The sequence below is a fragment of the Fusarium oxysporum genome, chromosome VIII (assembly GCF_013085055.1).
Source record: "Fusarium oxysporum Fo47 chromosome VIII, complete sequence".
Taxonomy (NCBI): domain Eukaryota; kingdom Fungi; phylum Ascomycota; class Sordariomycetes; order Hypocreales; family Nectriaceae; genus Fusarium; species Fusarium oxysporum.
This window is the reverse complement of record NC_072847.1, coordinates 702,231-720,862: the sequence shown is the minus strand read 5'-3', so window position 1 is coordinate 720,862 and position 18,632 is coordinate 702,231. Positions and strand designations below refer to the sequence as shown.

The 18,632-nt window shown below is 35.8% G+C and overlaps 5 protein-coding genes across 5 annotated transcripts; 3 read left to right on the top strand and 2 right to left on the bottom strand.

The window, feature by feature from the left end:
- Positions 1–100: 100 nt before the first annotated feature.
- Positions 101–3,582, top strand: FOBCDRAFT_242393 (uncharacterized protein; the record flags this gene model as incomplete). The annotated part of the gene is made up of 8 exons (XM_059610486.1): positions 101–165; positions 342–364; positions 501–1,269; positions 1,318–1,654; positions 1,825–2,446; positions 2,494–2,638; positions 2,686–2,844; positions 2,886–3,582. The coding sequence occupies 8 exons, from the start codon at positions 101–103 to the stop codon at positions 3,580–3,582; spliced, it is 2,817 nt and encodes a 938-aa protein (XP_059465568.1).
- Positions 3,583–3,668: 86 nt separating this feature from the next.
- On the bottom strand, positions 3,669–5,228 carry FOBCDRAFT_277720 (major facilitator superfamily domain-containing protein; the record flags this gene model as incomplete). Its single annotated transcript, XM_031189077.2, has 2 exons — positions 3,669–3,845; positions 3,891–5,228. The coding sequence occupies 2 exons, from the start codon at positions 5,226–5,228 to the stop codon at positions 3,669–3,671; spliced, it is 1,515 nt and encodes a 504-aa protein (XP_031036342.2).
- A 400-nt stretch (positions 5,229–5,628) lies between these two features.
- Positions 5,629–6,726, top strand: FOBCDRAFT_296702 (carbon-nitrogen hydrolase; the record flags this gene model as incomplete). The annotated part of the gene is made up of 3 exons (XM_031189078.3): positions 5,629–5,855; positions 5,908–6,347; positions 6,392–6,726. The coding sequence occupies 3 exons, from the start codon at positions 5,629–5,631 to the stop codon at positions 6,724–6,726; spliced, it is 1,002 nt and encodes a 333-aa protein (XP_031036343.3).
- Positions 6,727–7,016: 290 nt separating this feature from the next.
- On the bottom strand, positions 7,017–7,445 carry FOBCDRAFT_321705 (uncharacterized protein; the record flags this gene model as incomplete). The annotated part of the gene is made up of 1 exon (XM_054706436.2): positions 7,017–7,445. The coding sequence occupies one exon, from the start codon at positions 7,440–7,442 to the stop codon at positions 7,017–7,019; it is 426 nt and encodes a 141-aa protein (XP_054562411.1).
- Positions 7,446–8,715: 1,270 nt separating this feature from the next.
- FOBCDRAFT_204899 (uncharacterized protein) lies at positions 8,716–10,411 on the top strand (the record flags this gene model as incomplete). The annotated part of the gene is made up of 3 exons (XM_054706435.2): positions 8,716–8,752; positions 9,013–9,042; positions 9,087–10,411. The coding sequence occupies 3 exons, from the start codon at positions 8,716–8,718 to the stop codon at positions 10,409–10,411; spliced, it is 1,392 nt and encodes a 463-aa protein (XP_054562410.2).
- Between the last annotated feature and the right edge of the window lie 8,221 nt (positions 10,412–18,632).

Genomic DNA, 18,632 nt, shown 5'->3' with positions numbered 1-18,632 from the left:
ATGGCATTCACTTTGTATCTATTTGTATCAGCTGAGATCCTGCTGCAGATCTGGTTTCAGGTTGTTGAAGTGCTTGGGAATCAGTGGTCATAACCTTACTATGACTTATGTTCATTGTAGTAAGCCAGAGCATCATCACAAGTTTGGCGAGTTTGATGAGTTTGGGTAAGTTTTATGAATTCTTAGAGCACAGATATTAATCTCGTGAGATGTAAGAGAATATCGTGCTCTTGTCACCCCAAAATGACCGCAGCACTCAAAATCGAATTGGTTCATGCTTCTTATGAACAATTTGAGATTCGCTGAAAATACCCTAAACCAGATCTCTAATCACAACGCAGACAGCGAAACAAGTCCACAAAAAGTATGTTACATACACAGCTGCCAGTAACATAAGAGAGGCTCTCAATAAATGAATCACTCATTAAACTCAACATATTCAGTGAACTAAACACCAACCTAAATGTCGTGATAATTGAGCTTGTGGTGACGACACACAGTACGCGCACAGTGCCAAACTGTCAGCCATTCCCCGCTCACTGTCTTCACTCATCCTCAATCAATCCCTCATTCAACACTCAACCACATGCGCCATCTCCCTCTCCGCCAGTGCTTCAAACCGCGCTTTCGTCTCTCTCTTACCCGACCATTCACCATGACTCAGAAAACACAAGAACCCGTCATTACCAAAACCTCTGACCTCCCCATTGATGAGGCAAAGTGGGTAACCCTCAAAAAGATCGAGTACGTCGATCAAGTCGGAAAGGCACGAACATGGGAGGTCGCAACACGAAAAACAAGAGGAAAATCTGGTGTTGATGCTGTAGCTATGGGAAACATTCTTCTTCATCCATCAAAGCCTGCTTCCACTCTACTCGTCATTCAATACCGACCCCCTCTTGATGCCTACACCATCGAATGGCCTGCTGGACTCATCGACGCTGAAGAGACTGCTGAAGAAGCAGCTGTTCGAGAATTCAAGGAGGAAACTGGATATGATTGCAAGGTTTTGAGTGTCAGTCCTGCGCAAGCTGCCGATCCCGGAATGACAAACGCCAACATGCAACTGGCCATGGTTGAGGTTCAATTGGGCGAAAACGATGAGGAGCCGGAACAAAGACTTGACGATGGAGAACACATTCAACGGGAGATTATTCCTTTGTCTGAACTGTATCAGCGCTTGGTTGAGTACTCCAAGAGAGAGCGTACAGTTGTTGCGGCCAAACTTTTTCACTTTGCTGCAGGCATGCATTTTGCCCAAACTCAGAAGTACTTTTAGAGACAATAGACGACAGCTGTCATCATATCACAGTATAGCATTGATTATCCGACAAGTTATCCCAATGAAGCCTTTCACCTCATGATCGTAGTCTCGGGTTCCTGCCTTCTAGGTCGCAGCGCCTTCTTCGGGATCTACCCGGCTGAGTCATCAGTTAAATGGCAACTCACCCCTCCATTGTCGCACCTTCATCTGTCACCAACAATTCTCATGGACCCAAACTTAGGATTTCTTCCTTGTACGACAGATGGGGAGATCAATGATGGCGCTTTTGGATTGACGCAACCGATATATCCCGGCCAGGACCCCAATTCAGTGGAATCCAGGCCCAGAGTCGCCAAAGCCTGTGAGACGTGTCGGAGAAGGAAGCGAAAGGTCAGTCATTTCGTCTGTTGCTTATGGCGCTAACAATCGTAGTGTGATGGAAATTCTCCATGCTCATCATGTTTGAAGAACAACATTGAATGCGTCTACGTGCTCGAAAGACCCAAGAGGTATGTCTCTTGATCCGGTCTTGTCCACTCGCTAACTTGACAAGGAAACAGCGAGACTCTGAGCTTGTATCCAACCTTGAAGATCAAGTCCTTGCCCTCAAAGACTACGTAAGAAAGCTTGAGGCTGCATGTGGATATGCTAATCTTCCAGACTTTGCATCGAGCAGTCTAGAAGATGATGCTGCGCACACCGTGGATGACAGCCAAACCTCTGCCATCAATGACGTGAGCTCAATGATGTGGCGGATGAACCTTCATGGTAGTGGAGAGACATCCTTTCTTGGTCCATCTGGTAGCTTCTGTTTCCCTGTTACGAACCATGGCATTGAGACCGAGGCCATCAGGCCTGAGCCGGAAACGGAGAGTGTTCAAGCGCTACTCGACCTGTTCCGACAGCACATCAATTCAGTCCATCATTTCGTCCCTCCTCATGTCATCGAAACTCTCAAAGCGCCTCAAGAGACTCTTGAAGGTGAGCTGTTGCAAGTATCAGTCTTGGCAGCAGCGAGTCTTTTCGCGGATTCACAGGGGCAGATGCATGCTGACCGAGCTGAGGCTATCGTGATGGAGTGTTGCCGTACAATCCCTAACACTGTGACGGCACAGGCCCTGGCGATATTGACTTGGCGCGAGCTGGCACTGGAAAACGAGAACAATGCATGGCTGTATAATTGTACGTATCCTTGGTCACGAGCTGTTTGATACAAGCTGAAATCACAGCTATGGCGGCGAGCCTGATAGTTCACCTCGGGCTGCATGTGAGTTCTCTCGAGAATGTCATGCAGATACCGATTGGGCCGCCTTCAGACTCAATTGAGAAGAGCGTACGTGTACAAACGTTCTGGTCGGTCTTTTTAATGGACAGGTAGGGCTCGAAGAGCAGGTAGCAAAATGGGATACTTACATGTCTAGAATTTCCACCTCGATGCTCGGACGGAATTGCATGATTCCGTGGCGGAGAGTTCGAGCGACACCGTATCTCAAAGCATGCAGCAACCCCACGACAGAGGACACGGTCTTTGACGCTCACTGCCAGATGTGGTTCATTCACGACCGATACATGGATAAAATGTGAGTGCCCTGTGTGATGAGGTTCGGAGCTGACTGTACAGCTACTCTTTCGAGTTTGGAGAACTTGAACATTTCGAACGGCATCAACTTCTCTCGGAAGCCAGAGATCATCATATGAACTTCTTCCGCCAAATGGGCCGCGACCTTGAACTTCGAAAAAACAACATGAACCCCCAAGTCATCCTCCTTCATATGGTCTATAACATGTCGTTACTTCTGATACATCGGCCATATCTCAGGGAACTGAATGGGAGTGCCGCTCATCAATTATCCATCAGAACAAACATGACCTCCGCACACGCCCTTGTCAGATTAATCCGACAATACGACAAAGAGGCCAAGATGGAGAACGCCCCGTTCTTTGCGATACACTGTGTTCTTACAGCTGCTGTGAGTCTACTGCTGAATGCGACATCAACCAACTCGACCATTCGCAGCCAATCGGTACACCGGTTCCGAGTCTGTGTTGATGCATTGGAAAAAATGAAAAGATGGACAAGGGCAAGACGAGGTCTGTTGCTTCTGAGAGAGCTGGCCAACAGATGGAAGGTTGTTTCGGCGTTGCCTATGAGGCACAGTGTTCCTCTCATCGCACCGACACAGGAGACCACTCCGCAAGCCGATACCAATGATCTAGATTGGGGTATGCTGTTTGCCAATCTCGAAGAGCCTCTGAATTTGGATACCATTGACCTGTCGACGCCTACGGGAGAATGGGTGTTTCACGAAAGCGACTAGACGAGCTAAATATTTGTCACCAGATGACTACACAGTAACCGCACAGCCTGCATCCACATCCCCGGTCCTCATATTAAACTTCAGACTCAATATCGACCCATACAGCTTCGAATTCTCTTTCCGAATACGTACAGCGGAACAGTTGTCAGGCAGATACCCAGAGTCAAACCTCCCCAGGTACTAAAGAAGACCATCGGCCCTTTTGTGGCATAATAATTGTTGAGCATAAAGGTAAGACCAAATGCGAACGAGCTCTTGATAAGCTGTGAAAGTTAGCGCTGACCTTGAAGAAAGATAAGAAGACATACCATTGCCAATCCGAATGCGCTGCCCGCACGATCCATACACACATCATTGGTATACGTCACGATACCCGTACAGCCTGCGCCAACGCCAAAGTTGATCAGGGCCAGAAAGACGCAACAGACCATTGTCGGCCTGGCATGGTCAATTGCATCGCCAAGGCCAAAAGCTCCTACAGTCATGGTGATTGCAGAAGGCACAATGACAACAAGTCGGAATTCAGGCTCGTACAGACCCCCATTGAATACGGACATGTAGTGAGCGGCAAGATCAGACATCCAACCAGAGATCAACGTTCCCAAGGCAGATCCAACAAGAGGAGCTATGCCAATGACGAGTCCGACCTGGGTTGGGTCGAGGCTGTATGGTGGAGCGCCAAAGATTTGGTCAGCTACAGTGCCAAGAACAATGACCCAGGTAAAGGTGATTGACCACATGATACAACCCCAGATGACAACAGGATGTCGAAGCATAAGAATAGGGCTGACAAGACTGGGCAGTAGTTCTTGTGCGCTGGCGAATTGGAGATGTTGGACTCCACAGATCTTCTTCCATGGAGTGACCGACTCGACAACTGGTGCAGTCTCGACGGCAACCTTTTCATCTGTCTTTTCATTTCCACCTGATATAACTTCGTCCCTGTCCCATTTGGTCTCGGGGAGGAAAAAGACCACCATGATCAATCCAACAGCGAAAGCGACAGCAAGGAACCAAAAGGCCCATCGCCAGCCCATGTCGACAATGAGATACCCGCTGATGACCGGGGCGATGTTGACAGAGACAATGACGGCAAAATTCCACAGACCGACCCTTCGACCTCTCTGATGAAGAAAGAAGACGTCATTCACGCAAGATGTACCAGCCAGAGAAAAGCATGGTCCCATGGCCAGTCCCTGGAATACACGGGCTGCCAGGAGTGACCCGTATCCTTGCGAAACAGCCGCCCAGATGTTGGACACTACCAGCAAGATTGAAGTCAGGACAAAAATGATCCTGCGACCCCAGAGATCTGAAATGATTGCCGAAAAATAAGAGCTCACGCCCAGACCAAGGATGAGCGACCCGTTGAGTAGAGCCACATTCGAGAGAGGTGTTTGGAAGGTCTGCGACACAATGCCGAAAGCTGGAACGAGGACAGGACCAAGAGCGCCAGTTACGCAGGCACCAAAGAGGAGGGTCAAGAAGTACAGCTCCTTTCGGATTCGTGACATGTTGAGAGGGTCATTGGGAGAGTTGGAGGGTGAAGGCACCAAGATTGTGTGCATGCCATCTTGAGAGTCTTCGAGGAAGACAGTCCCAGCAGGTTGCTCAGAAGCATTACTTTCAAGGACGCCGAAAGCCATGGTGATGGTGTAAGCGCTGATTTGCTGGCTACAATGGTCACTGCATGGCCATATTTATGTCAGTGAGTTCATATCAGCTACAGTCTAACGGAACACTCCCGAGTGAGCTCGGAAAGCCCATCACAGTATCTATCGGTATCTGGTTATCATAAGAGATGCTCCACTCATTAGCGGCGGATGCGAAAGAGCCGCCGCTGATAACACCCTGATCGCGGGGAGGTGGGGATGAACTTTGCGGGGAAGCTGATAAGTGAGATTTAGCGGCGGATGTCAAGATTCCGCAGATGATACGAAGCTGATTGGTAGAAAGTCAATGTGCAAGATTGATGTCTTGTACTTGCCTTAAATGGCTTGCCATGGCCAGCAACTTCATTCACAAAGACTCATCAGGTGCGACACCATGATTGACTCTTCTACACAAGACTCCCCAATGGCAAAGCTGGGAATCGCCTCCAAGGACACTCGACATCAAGTCAGAGTCGCAGTCACGCAAGCTGAACCCAGATGGCTTGACTTGCAGGGTTCAATCGACAAGACCTGTGCTTTGATCGTTGAAGCCGCCAAAGGAGGTGCTGAGCTCCTGGCATTCCCCGAGTGTTGGATTACAGGATACCCTGCTTGGATCTGGTAAGTTATCGGCATGGACACCATGAACGCTTATTCGGTGCTGACGTCAAAGGGCGCGGCCAGTTGATACAGATCTCGCGAGCCGGTACATCAAAAACTCAATGCGCGCCGATGGCCCAGAGATGGCAAGAATCCAGCAATGCGCAGCCGACAACGACATGACAGTCGTCCTTGGGTTCTCGGAAAACTTTCACAACACTCTGTACATCTCACAGGCCATCATAGACTCTGACGGCAAGCTGCTTGCACTTCGACGGAAGATAAAAGCTACCCACATGGAGAGAACAATTTTTGGTGATGCTTCTGGTGATGCCCTTACAAGCGTTGTTGATACAAGGGTCGGCCGTGTCGGAGCACTCTCTTGCTGGGAGCATATTCAGCCCCTGCTAAAGTATTACCTCTACAGCCACCGTGAGCAGATCCATGTTGCTGCGTGGCCGCCATTGCATCCATACAAGGACGAGAAGGAATTGTGGTCCATGTCGAGAGAAGGTATTCGCTCACTTACATCTGTTCGGACAGTTACTGACAAACAGGCGCCCGCGCATTATCTCAAACGTACGCAATCGAATCACAAGCCTTTGTCCTTCATGCGACATCCATCATCAGTGAACAGGGGATCAGCCTCATGAACACAGAACGAGGGGCTGTCATGAGCACTCCAGGAGGAGGTAGCTCTGCAATCTTTGGTCCCGACGGAAGGATTCTCACCGAGGATATACCTCAATGTGAGGAGGGGATCTTGTATGCCACACTTGATTTGGATGAGATTCTACGCTGCAAGAGTTTTGTGGATGTCTGTGGACACTACAGTCGACCGGATATGTTGTGGCTTGGGGTTGATCGGGAGGTGAAGAAGCATGTACAGTAGTTCAATCTACAGCGATCGCAGAATTGCCTCTCAAGTTCAAATCTTGTGCCAACCGCATTTATTTCTACGTATCAACTAAGTAGGCAACATCCAGACACCGACATGTACGTGAGTCGCCACGGTTCGTCTGCCCATGATCTAGTAGAAATGGAGGCCTCCCCAGACTCTCCAAGGCCATCGCGTGAACAACATGTGAGCTTGATCTCAATTCGACCTTGTCATGCCACCAATCTCAACAGCATTAGGCACTGATGAAGCGGAATATTGTGCATATCGTAAGATGGGGCTAATCACCACCATGCCGACCCCAAATTCATAGCCTCTTGGATGTCGACTTCAACATCGGAGAGATCGAATTCGTCAAGAATTTGTTTGCATTTGAGGACCGCTGCGTGTCCCTGCTCAGATGTTATTGAGCCCACCCTCACTGAGATGAGTATAGTGACGGGACATGTTGATCGATCTTCCAGAGCTTCATAGGACTCTGCGTATCCGAAACGAAGGACAGCGATGTCGAACCACTTCATGTCTCCAAGTGCTTCGATGATTTGTCGTCGGAGAGAACTTTGTGGATCGTTCCAAGGACCTTGGATCGCATGGCCTGTACTAGGGTAAGACGTGTACCTGTAGCCATGAGGAGGATCTGGCCTTGAACTTGCGACAAGACCGGCTCGGGGGCGAGTACTGGGCTCGGTAGTGTTTGTTTCGTTGGACATGTTGAGTTTTGTGGTGAGAGTTGGATAGTGTAGAAGGGGGACAGCTGGCCGTTTTATATAGAGAAGGGTGAGTCATCTGTCGAGAAACTTTTGAGGCTGAAGGTTATATCAGTGTGTGTGAAACTATTATGCTAAATCAAAAGTGTATTTTCTAACCTTAGGATTAACTCATAAACTCAATACTGCCACGACCTTCTGATTACTCTAAACCTTCTTCCCTGATAGCACCGATATACGTGTCATCACGAACCTTCACCAGTCAGGTCAACATTTTCTTGAAGTCATTGCTTAAACAAGAATTTGAGCTATCGAAAGCGCAATCCATTTGCTTTTTCAGTAGTGACTCATAGTAATACTCGCAAACATACGAAGATGCATGAAAACAAAGGGCCTGTAATGAAGGACAAGTCACATGATATTGCCTATAAGTAGCCATCTCTTCCCTCACTTGTCCGTCACTCATCTCACTTCCTCTCAAAGTACGACTTTAGTAGTCAGTCGCCTGACCTTGCACTTTAAAAATGATGCATCTTGTATCATCGCACGGAGCTTAGAAAGAGGTCAAAAAAGCAAAAAAAGACCGGTTCAAGCCTCCGCTGTGCCAGGCTTCCTGGCTATACCCCGAGGGCTACACAGGCCGTGCCTTGGGGTCACGGGAATGTTGACGGATTGTGAATTGAAGGCCCTTAAATACCAATGGCCGCTATCTTGACCTGTTAAGAACGGAGAGGTCAGGCTCCGTAGCCTTTGTCACGAGTAATAACCATCTCAGCTCGAGTCCAGCTCCCAATGTCTCTTTCACTGCCACAAGTTGTCGGATCGTGGTCATCGTCAACCCCGTCCGTCCCGCAAAGGCATTGAAGGAAATTCGTCACGGTAGCCAGAGACATGATGCACAATTCATGGCTTGCGATAGCGTTTTGTGAATTGTTTTTCCGAAATCTGATCCCTGACTGATCCAGACTTTCTTCATGACTTTCTTCACGATTTTCTTCAAGATTTTCTTCACGGCTTTCCTTCACAGCTCTCTTCACCCAGGTCAAAGTTGAAGTCCTGGTTTGGCGCGTGAAGCAACGCTCGACATTCATTCAAATCTTGTCTCTCATGGACGGTACAAACCGCATCTCACAGTAGTGATGTTGAACCCCAGCACCACCGACTCACAGTCACGCCAGCCTCTCCCAATTGCATTCATTCGGTCCACCCCTGATTAAATAGAGTATTTCCGGTCGTAGCAAATCACCGTGACATATGACCACCCGCCATTGACGTGATGTTCAGTAGAGATCGTTCTGCATTTCGAGCCCCTTGTAAGTACGTAGCCCTTTGTACCGTCGGCATTCAAATCGATACAATTCCTATTACCATATCCAGAGGCAATAAGTCTTGGGACGTTGACCCTAAGCGATGAAGAGATTTAGGTAAGTTAGACTAAGCTTAGGGAATTCTTTTCTAGTTAGGCGTCCTCTTCTACAGTCTGTTGTCCTTGCTCCGATCCAATCTTAGTACTTACTGATACAAAGCAACTGGTAAAACATTGCACACCAACCACAGACCAACCCACGCTTAGTCAAGTCTCTGATCTTTAAGCAAGATCTTTGTAAGTGCTTTCTCGAATCCAACACTAGTTGCTGATATCATTAGATCCCTCAACATGGAAACAGGCGACACCCAGAACTCGGGCGACATTCGAGACTGTTACGATTGTGAGGGCACCCACAGCCGCATCGCTGCGAGCATTCTCGACACCCGCCCCTCTCTGGCATGGCCGGAGGAAAACCTCCGGCATGGACTGCTTGATTGTAGTCTTACGTCGCATCTACAGTTTTGCAATGCTAGGTGAAGGTGTATCCGACGATCTTGGCTGGGTTCAAGAGTCTGAGCACAAGAATCCAATCTTGGGTCATGCCTGGCACATTTTTGGTGAGGGGCCAAAGGCTATAGATAATGCCACCAAAGCAAGGCTTGAAGTCGAAAAGGCGCTGAGAGAAATTGGGCTTAAACCGGATGCTTCTTTTTATAACCTTTGTTGTTCAAGTCTCATGAACGATACTGTTTGGTCAAAGGATGTCTTTCGCCTGAGTGAGGCGCCTTTTAATGCAGGAACCGGTGAGACAATCGATCTTTCGAACGATGAGGTCGCTGAATCAAGTATCATTCACTGGTCTAACGGCCGCCTTGTTCCATCTATCGGACGACGTGACTGGCGCGGCATACCGGCATGCTTTGTACCCAGTCAGCCATGGGTCATAAGGGTGATGTTTGCATGCTCCGAGGTCGACCGAGACAACCCCTCTTTCTCGCACAAACGAAAATTTCTCTTGCCAATCTGGGATGAGATACAAGAGAGTCCAACCCTTGCCTTCGACAAGACGGACAAAGTCGAATACAAGCTCATCGCTGTAGTGCGTCTAAGGGACGAGAAGTTGGGGGGCAATGATTATGTTCGGACATATTCCCCGTATGGACCGAACATCATCCCCGAGTATGAACCTTCGACAATTATGTCCCAGAAGTGGTCGGCGGAATCGGAGGGGAAGTATATGCTCTTCTACGGACTACCTCCCACTGATCTACAGATGACCAACACCAACAATTTCCCTGAGGTAGCCGAGCCTGAGCTTGTTGACGAAGCTTTGGTGGAGGACTTCACAGAGTTCATGGCGAATTTGCGGGGCTCTGAGACATTGACCCAGGCTGAGGAAGAGCCTTCATCTTCAGTTACGGCTGTGACCTCGAGCCGTGGTCAATATGAAGGGCTACATGAGAAACTCTCCTCCAACGTTGAGGAGAGCTTAACCACTCATCCTCCCTCACCGGATTCTCCTCCTCCTCCCTTGGAACAAATATCAAGACACAGGGGCAATACAGCAAGAGTGAACTTACAACAACAAGAAGGGAAGCGATCTGCAGATATCTCTTCTTCAGGACAGAGGAATAAAAAGAGGCATAGAGGTTCTTATAAATAAGTAGTTAAATATTAATAAAACTATTAGTTTTATTATTAAATTACTAGCTATAATATTAAACTACTAGTTATAAAATAAGTATTACTAGCTATAATATTAAAGTACTAGCTATATTATTAAATAACTAGTTATAATCCTTAACTACTAGTTATAATATAAGTATTATTAGCTATTATTATAAAACTATATAAAATTTATTTACCTTAATAATATAATTACTACTTTAACTAGGTAGTATTAATATTAACTCTTAGTAGTTAAGTTATCTTTTTTTTTTAATTTTACCTAAAGGACTAAGATAATATTATACTTAGTTTATTTATTATAAAATAAGTTTTTTAACCTGGCTTTTAACTCTTTTTACTAATAATATAATAATTATATTACCTTAATACCTATTATATAAAATAGCTTATAGCTATATAATTATACTTATTATATAATTAGTTATAACCTTAATTTAGCTATTAGGCCTGCCTTAAATATAATTAATAAAAAAGAACTTAAAGAGATTTATATAATAATAACTACTATTAGAAAGAACTTCTTATTAAGATATAGATTTAACCTTATTAAAATAGCTATTTTTAATTATAGCCTAATTTAATTAATTATTTATATAAATTAGAGGTATTATATTAGTTTAATTAATTTAAATTATATTAATTCTAAGCTATTAGGTCTTAAGGACTTAAAAAAAGGCCTAAGAGAAAGTTATTACCTTTAATTAGATTAGGCAGCCTTTCTTACTGCCTTTATAGGTTTAATTATATATAAAAGGTAATTCTTTAATATATCTAAAAGGGTTATTACTATTAACAAGGAGTTACTTTTAAATTAGTAATATATAAACTAGCTTAATTATAATTTTAAATTATAAAAGTATAAAAAGAATTTACATATAAAGTTCTAAGATAAATATAAAATAAAGGTAAGGTTTTATAAAAAATTAAGTTAACTTTTATATAAGTTAATTAATAAAGGTTAAATTAACTTAAAGTTATAATTAGCCTTTATTAATTAAATATATAACAAGATATATAATTAATTAACCTTATATATAAAAATAAATAAAGTAAAATTAATAAAAAGATAGTAATTTAAACTAAGGATATATTTAATTAACTTAAGTATTATTATAATTAACTTAATTAAATATATAATTAAGTTAATTATATAATATAAATAATAAGTAAATTAAATAAATAAGTAAATAAATATTTTATTTTTTACCTTAAAGGTAGGTTTTAAAAAGCTTATAAAAGCCTTAATTTAAACTTAAAATAATTATAATTTTAATAGCTTATATTTAAAAGTTAAAATACCTATTAAATAATATATAAAATAGAACTAAAGGTATTAAAATAAGATAATAAAATAAAGTATTTATTGTTAATATAATATAATATAATATATTATATATTATATTAAAAAATATAATAACCTTAATATTAAATCTTAGTAAATTATATAATTATTACTTTAAACCTTAAGATTTAATTAAATAAGTAATTTTAATTTATAAGTATAAAAAGAATATTTTTCTTATTTTTAATAAGCTAAATACCTTTTTTATTATTATCCTTTTGAGGTAATTACTATTAAGGGTTTAATCTTAAAAGGCTATATTAAAATAAGCTAAAAACTCTTTTTTTTATTATAAGATATATTATTATAAAATTATTATTAATAATAATTAATTAGGCTATAATTATTTAATTATACTAATTAATTAAATCTTTTTTTAAGTTTATAAGTTAGCCTTAAAAGGTATATATAAGTATTTTCAAAGTTTAATATAATTTAAATATTTATTACTTCTTAATAGGTAAAGCTTTATTAAGTTAATATTATTATAAGTAGCTGCCTTAATTATAGCCTAAAACCTAATTATATATAAACCTAGCTAAAGATTTTTTATTTTTTAGCTAGCCTTAATCTCTTTTTATATCTTACTTTAAAGGCTACTTTTTTACTAATTCTTATAGATATTATATTTAAATTATTTAATATATAATAAGTAATTTAATTTAAATACCTTTTAATTATAATTACTAATAATATTATACCTACCTTATTATAATACCTATTATTTAAAGAAGCTTATAATTACTTAGGCTTAATAAGTCTTATTTAATAAAAAATTATAATATAATTTAAATAATTAAAAAAGCTCTCTTAAGTATTAAGTAAAGTAATTATAATAAGCTTTATATAATAGCTATTAAAATTAAAATAACTTAAATAATTAAAAATAATATTAATTATATTAGGCTAGCCTTTTTTAATCATAAAATCATTTAATTTATATAAATATATTTTTATATCTTATAAATTAATATAGCCTTTTTTAATATTAAAATAAAAAGCCTTAAAAGTCTTAAATAAATATTAAATAAAGGCTACTTATAAAGAAAGTAAAATAAACTTTTAAAAAAACTTTATAATAACTTATATAATAAGTAGCCTTATAATATTAAAAAATAAGTAATAGAAATATTACTTTTATTAAAAGAAATTAATAACTTATAAAAATTAAATTAATTATAATTTTAAATTATAATATAAAAATAAAAGAAATAATATATTATAATATTTAAAATAAAAATAATAATTATAAAGTTTTATAAAAAGAAAATATATTAAGTTTTATATAAGTTTAATTACTTAAAGTTAAAAACCTAAAGTTATAATATTAATATTTATAATATAAAAAGAATTAAATAAATTATAAAATATAATATATAATAAACTTAATAAATTAATTAAATATTAATATATTATTAATATAAATAAGAGATTAAATTTATTATATATTATATTTTATAACTTATTTAACTTTTTTTATATTATTAATATTAATATTAATTATAACTTTAAACCTTTAACTTTAAGTAATTAAATTTATATAAAACTTAATATATTTTTTATTTATTTTTTTACAAAACTTTATAATTATTTTTTTTTTATTTTTATTAAAATTTAATTTTTTTTAATATTTTTTTAATTTATTATTAAATAGCCTTAAATTACTTATTATATAAATTATTATAAAAAGCCTTAATAAATTCTTTTTCTTTTTAATTTAAATTTATTTTTTTAAATAACTTTTTTTTTAATTTATTTATTTTAAAATCTTATATATAAACTTTTTATTTATAAGCCCTTATTAATTTAAAAGTAATTTTCTTTTAATAATAATAATTATTTTAAATATATTAAAAAACTATTTTTTATATATAATTATATTTAAATTTATAAAAATAATAAAAAAAGCTATTTAATTTAATTATAAGTAATAATTTTTTTTAAGGTATTTTTTTAAGTTTTTAAAACTTAATAATTTAAAATTAACTTAATTTAAATAAATTAAATTAATATAATATTTTTAATTTATATAATTATTTAATTAAATTAAATTATAATTAAAAATAATTATTTTAATAAAATTAAATTTATATTTTAATAAGTAGATTTTTTTAATAATAATTATTATTATATAAATCTTTTTAAGTTTTTTTTATTAATTATATTTAAAATAAAATTAATAATAAAATTATAATTATAATTAATTATATAATAAATATAATTAATATAGTTAATAAGTAAGCATTCTAGATAAGTAAATACTTTACTTTCCTTAACCTTTTTAAGCTATAGCTTAAAAAGCTTAAGCTACAGCTTAAAAAGGGCTACCTTTACTTATTAAACTCCTCCTTAGATAACTTAAGAATATACTTATAAGTCCTTATATTATAACTGCCCTTACTATATATACTATAGCGCTAACTACCTAGTTACTTTAACCTTCCTTAATTACTACTTCTTAATAATTTAGCTATTACTTATATATTAATATCTATCTAATTAATTATTTATAATACTTTCTATATAGTTATAGTCTTTCCTTTTTATAATCTAATTTTTTTTACCTTATAGTATTAATTTAGTATCTTATTTATATCTTAAAGTGTTATAACCCTAGCGGTTATATTATATATACCCTATAAAAACTCTATGTAAAGCGTTAGCTGTAAGAGACCTACCTAACTTGTATTAACTAACTAATGCTATTATTATATTAGAATAACAGATATTAGAATAATATATGCCAGGAATACTGCATGCTAAGAATAATTTATCCCTAGGACTTATTATTCCTTATATAATTACTTTAATATATAAAACATATTTATTAGCACTTTTATAGAACTTAGCTTATTAGCTATTAATAAAGCATCTTTATATTAATAAGCCTAATATATATTACTTAATTATTAAGAGATATAATACTTTATATCGCTTAGTATTATGCCTTATATTATCTGTAAATATAAACCTAGTATAGACTAGTTTACCTATTTAGAAACCTAACTATTATATATTAATAGCTTTTATTTAGATTATATTATATAATACTAAGTAATATCTATATAATAGCACCTACTACTCTAAACCGCCCTTTAACTACAAGATATGCCTAGTATATTACCCCCCCTAAAGAACTATAACCCCTCGCAGAAGAACTACAGGAGGTCCTAATAGAGATAGATAAGGAAGATAAAATATAGAGTCCTCCTATTTATCTAAACTTCTACGAGGATAAAGTTAAGAAACTTAAGAAGAGACTTTATAATCTAGGAAAATAATATAATACCCTCTTAGATAACACTAAGAATAATACCAAGATTATGCAGAATAAGATTAAGGCTTTAAAGAAAAAGGTAGCTAACCTTACCGAGATTATAGAGTTACTTAAAAAGATAGCTAAGAATAGTTAAAAGCTATATAAGGAATATATTAAGTATACTGCAGCTCTTACTACTACTAGAAAAAACCCTAGAGAAATCCTTAGACCTTATTAGCCTGACTTATTTAATAATAATACTAATAAATTATAAGGATTTCTTATTACCCTCTAGAGCTACTAGATATATTACCTAATTTAGTTTATTACTAAAGAACTATAAGTTTAATATAAAATAGGATTCCTTAAGGATAAGGCACTATAAATAATAGAACCTATTATTTATAACTATATTAATAATCTACCCTATAAATAGAAGTAAATAACTAAATATATCTATAAAAAATATAAATACTTTAAATCTAAACTTAGGAATGCTTTTAGAGTTATAAATAAAAAATAAATAGTAGAAATAAAAATCTAATAACTTAAATAAAGAGGATTAGCTGTAAATTACCTAGCTAAATACTATTACCAGGTAGCTAAGTTAAACTAAGGCAAAGAGGCTTATATAGCATAAGTATACTTAGGACTTAAGTCTAAAGTTAAGGATACTATAGTAAATATTAGACCTAAACCTAAGGATTTAAATAAACTTACTAGTATTACTATAGAAATTAATAACTAGTAGTATAAATAATACAGGGAAAAATAAGCTAAAAAATACAGAGGATTATATAATCCCTGATGAAATACTAAATAATAAAATGCTAACTAAGAATATAAAAGATATATTAATATATAGCATAGAACTAAACCTAGACCTATAGTTCTCGGGGCTATATAGTAAGATAATAATAGAAAACCCTAAGATATATCTAGGGTTAAATATTATAATTATAATTAGTTTAAATATATTACTAATATATATCCTTAGCCTAAGAAACCTAAAGACCCTAACTGAGGTAAGTAAATATTAGGAGTAATTAATAAATAGAACCCCTAGATAGCTATATAAACCTAGATGCTAGGTATATATAGATCAGGCTATAACGCGGAGCTTTGCTATTATCCCGGTGAAAGTCTAAGGAAAGTAAAAGAAGAATAAGAAGAATAAAATGCAGAGGAACAGGAGAAAGCCGAAAGATGCCATAAATCCTTATATTAAGTATTATTGCGGTATAAAGCAAAGGAAGAAATAAGGAGGAAGAGAAAAGAATATAAGGCAGAAAGGCGATAAGATCCTAAATACTGCGCAAAAGAAAATAAGAAATGATGAGAGGCCGAACACAGGAAGAATAATATATAAAAAGTACCTACTAAAACCTTAGGTATGATGAGAGAATAAAGACTCTCGAAATAAGAAACTAAAGAGTACCTAGAAGGTCTATAAGGGAAGGAAGCTACCCCTAATAAGGATAAGTAACCCGAAGTACTCTAATAAGTGGATGATATCCTAGTTAGAGTCACCCTATGAGATACTAAACAGACCTTCTAGAAAGAGCGAGAGGCAGGAGCAAAGACTTATACCTACCACCGTTAATAATCCTATTATATAGGACATAGAGGAGGAGTAGCATGAGAAACTATATAATACCTCTGCAATTAAGATAAATGCCTAGAATAGAAATGGCAATAACCCTATAAATAACTGTTTGATAAAACAGGCAGCAGGATATAGACCTTACCCGAAGATAGGTATATCTAGGGAGCCAGAGAATATAGCAAGACTAATAAACTTGCACCCCTGAATATATACATATACCATATAGATAATATTATAAATCTATGCTATAAGGAACCTAAGTTTAACATTAAGGATAATATAAGGATATTTCCTATGTATTTAAAATATAAAGAATTATTATAGCTCTTATATAAATATTATTAGTATAAGGAATATAGATAAAGCAAGGAAGATAATAATTATTTCCCTATAATAATTCCTGGCATATTAAATAATAAGCCGTATTTAGTAACTAAAATAAAGGGATACCTAGTATATCTATAGTATAAGAATCTCAGAGTAGTAGAATTATAATTTTATATGCTATATTACTATAAGATCTAAAGAAATAAGAACCTCTGCAAAGGAATTAAATAAATAATACTAGAAATTATAGAAGTTAAAGAAGAACTTAAAGCCTTAACCCTAAAAGAATATATAAAATAAGAAAGTACTTTTAAACCTATTAACCTTAGTAAAGGATTTAATTAGGTTTTAATTAATAACACTAGTTTAAAAGATATAATATTAGATAATAAACTAGAAGTAATAAATAAATTCTTTAAGAAACCTTATAATACTAGAGGAAAGCCTATAGATAAATAAAAGAAAGTATGGCAATAATAGTATAAATATAAGTTAGAACTTATAAAAGAATAATAAGAACTAAGTAAGGTAAATTATATTAAAGGATATATAGATTTAGAAAAATATTATTAGTTATACCTTAAAAACATTAGAGTATTATATAATAAATAAATAATAGAATCTAAAAGATATAAAATATATCTAAAAATACCTAAAAAACAGTATAAGGAACTAGAAATATGCTTTTAATAATAACTATTTAATAATAAATTTATTAAAGATTATATTAACAGCAAAGAATATATAAATAATAACTATAAATAAACTTATAAGGATGCCTTAGGAAAAGGAGTATACTTCTTATAATAATAAAGCTATAGGAAAGCACTAAGTAAGAATAGATAAGACCTATACCTATAAGTGCTCTAGGAGCCATATAAGATAATAAGCCTAATTGCCTAGTACTATAAGCTTAGATTAAGGGAAGATAGCTAAATATATAAATTAATAGTAAGGCAAAGAAGAACTTTATTAATCTAAGAATAGTTATAAAGCTAGGATTACTATAGAAGAAGAAGTAACTATTATACTAACTTATAAATACAGAAGGATAGTACTTTAATTATAATAATAGTATTATAGATTAAGAGATTAATTACCTTAAGGTCTGCATTAGAGGAAAAAATTAAGAAATAAGCTTTAATATTATACCTTTAGGAGAAAATATAAATATCTTACTTAGTATAAACTAGCTTAGATAATAAAACCTGCATATAAACTAGAGGACTGGCTAGATTACTTTCCCTAGTGACCCTAATAGTAATAATAAAATAATTATAATAAGTAAGAAGAGATCTTAACCTATAACTAAAAGAGAAAGTATAAACTAGTATAAAATAAAGATTCTATTACCTCTAAAAGGAGTATAATATAAGCATAAGAAAGGCTAGAAAAGTAAAATAGAGATCCTAGGCATTCTCTAATAATAAGACCTGTAAAAGGATAGACTATTAACTATAAGCCAGGACTAACTTAAGAATATTCTAAAGGAATATTAGATATATAATAAATTATTTAGAGAAGAACTAGAGATAGGAGTCCCTAAATACAGCTAATAAGACTATAAAATTAAGCTAATAGATAAAAACTTATTATTCTAAAAGATTTATCTATTAAATTAAGGAGAACTAAAAGTTTAAAGATAATATATTAATAAGATA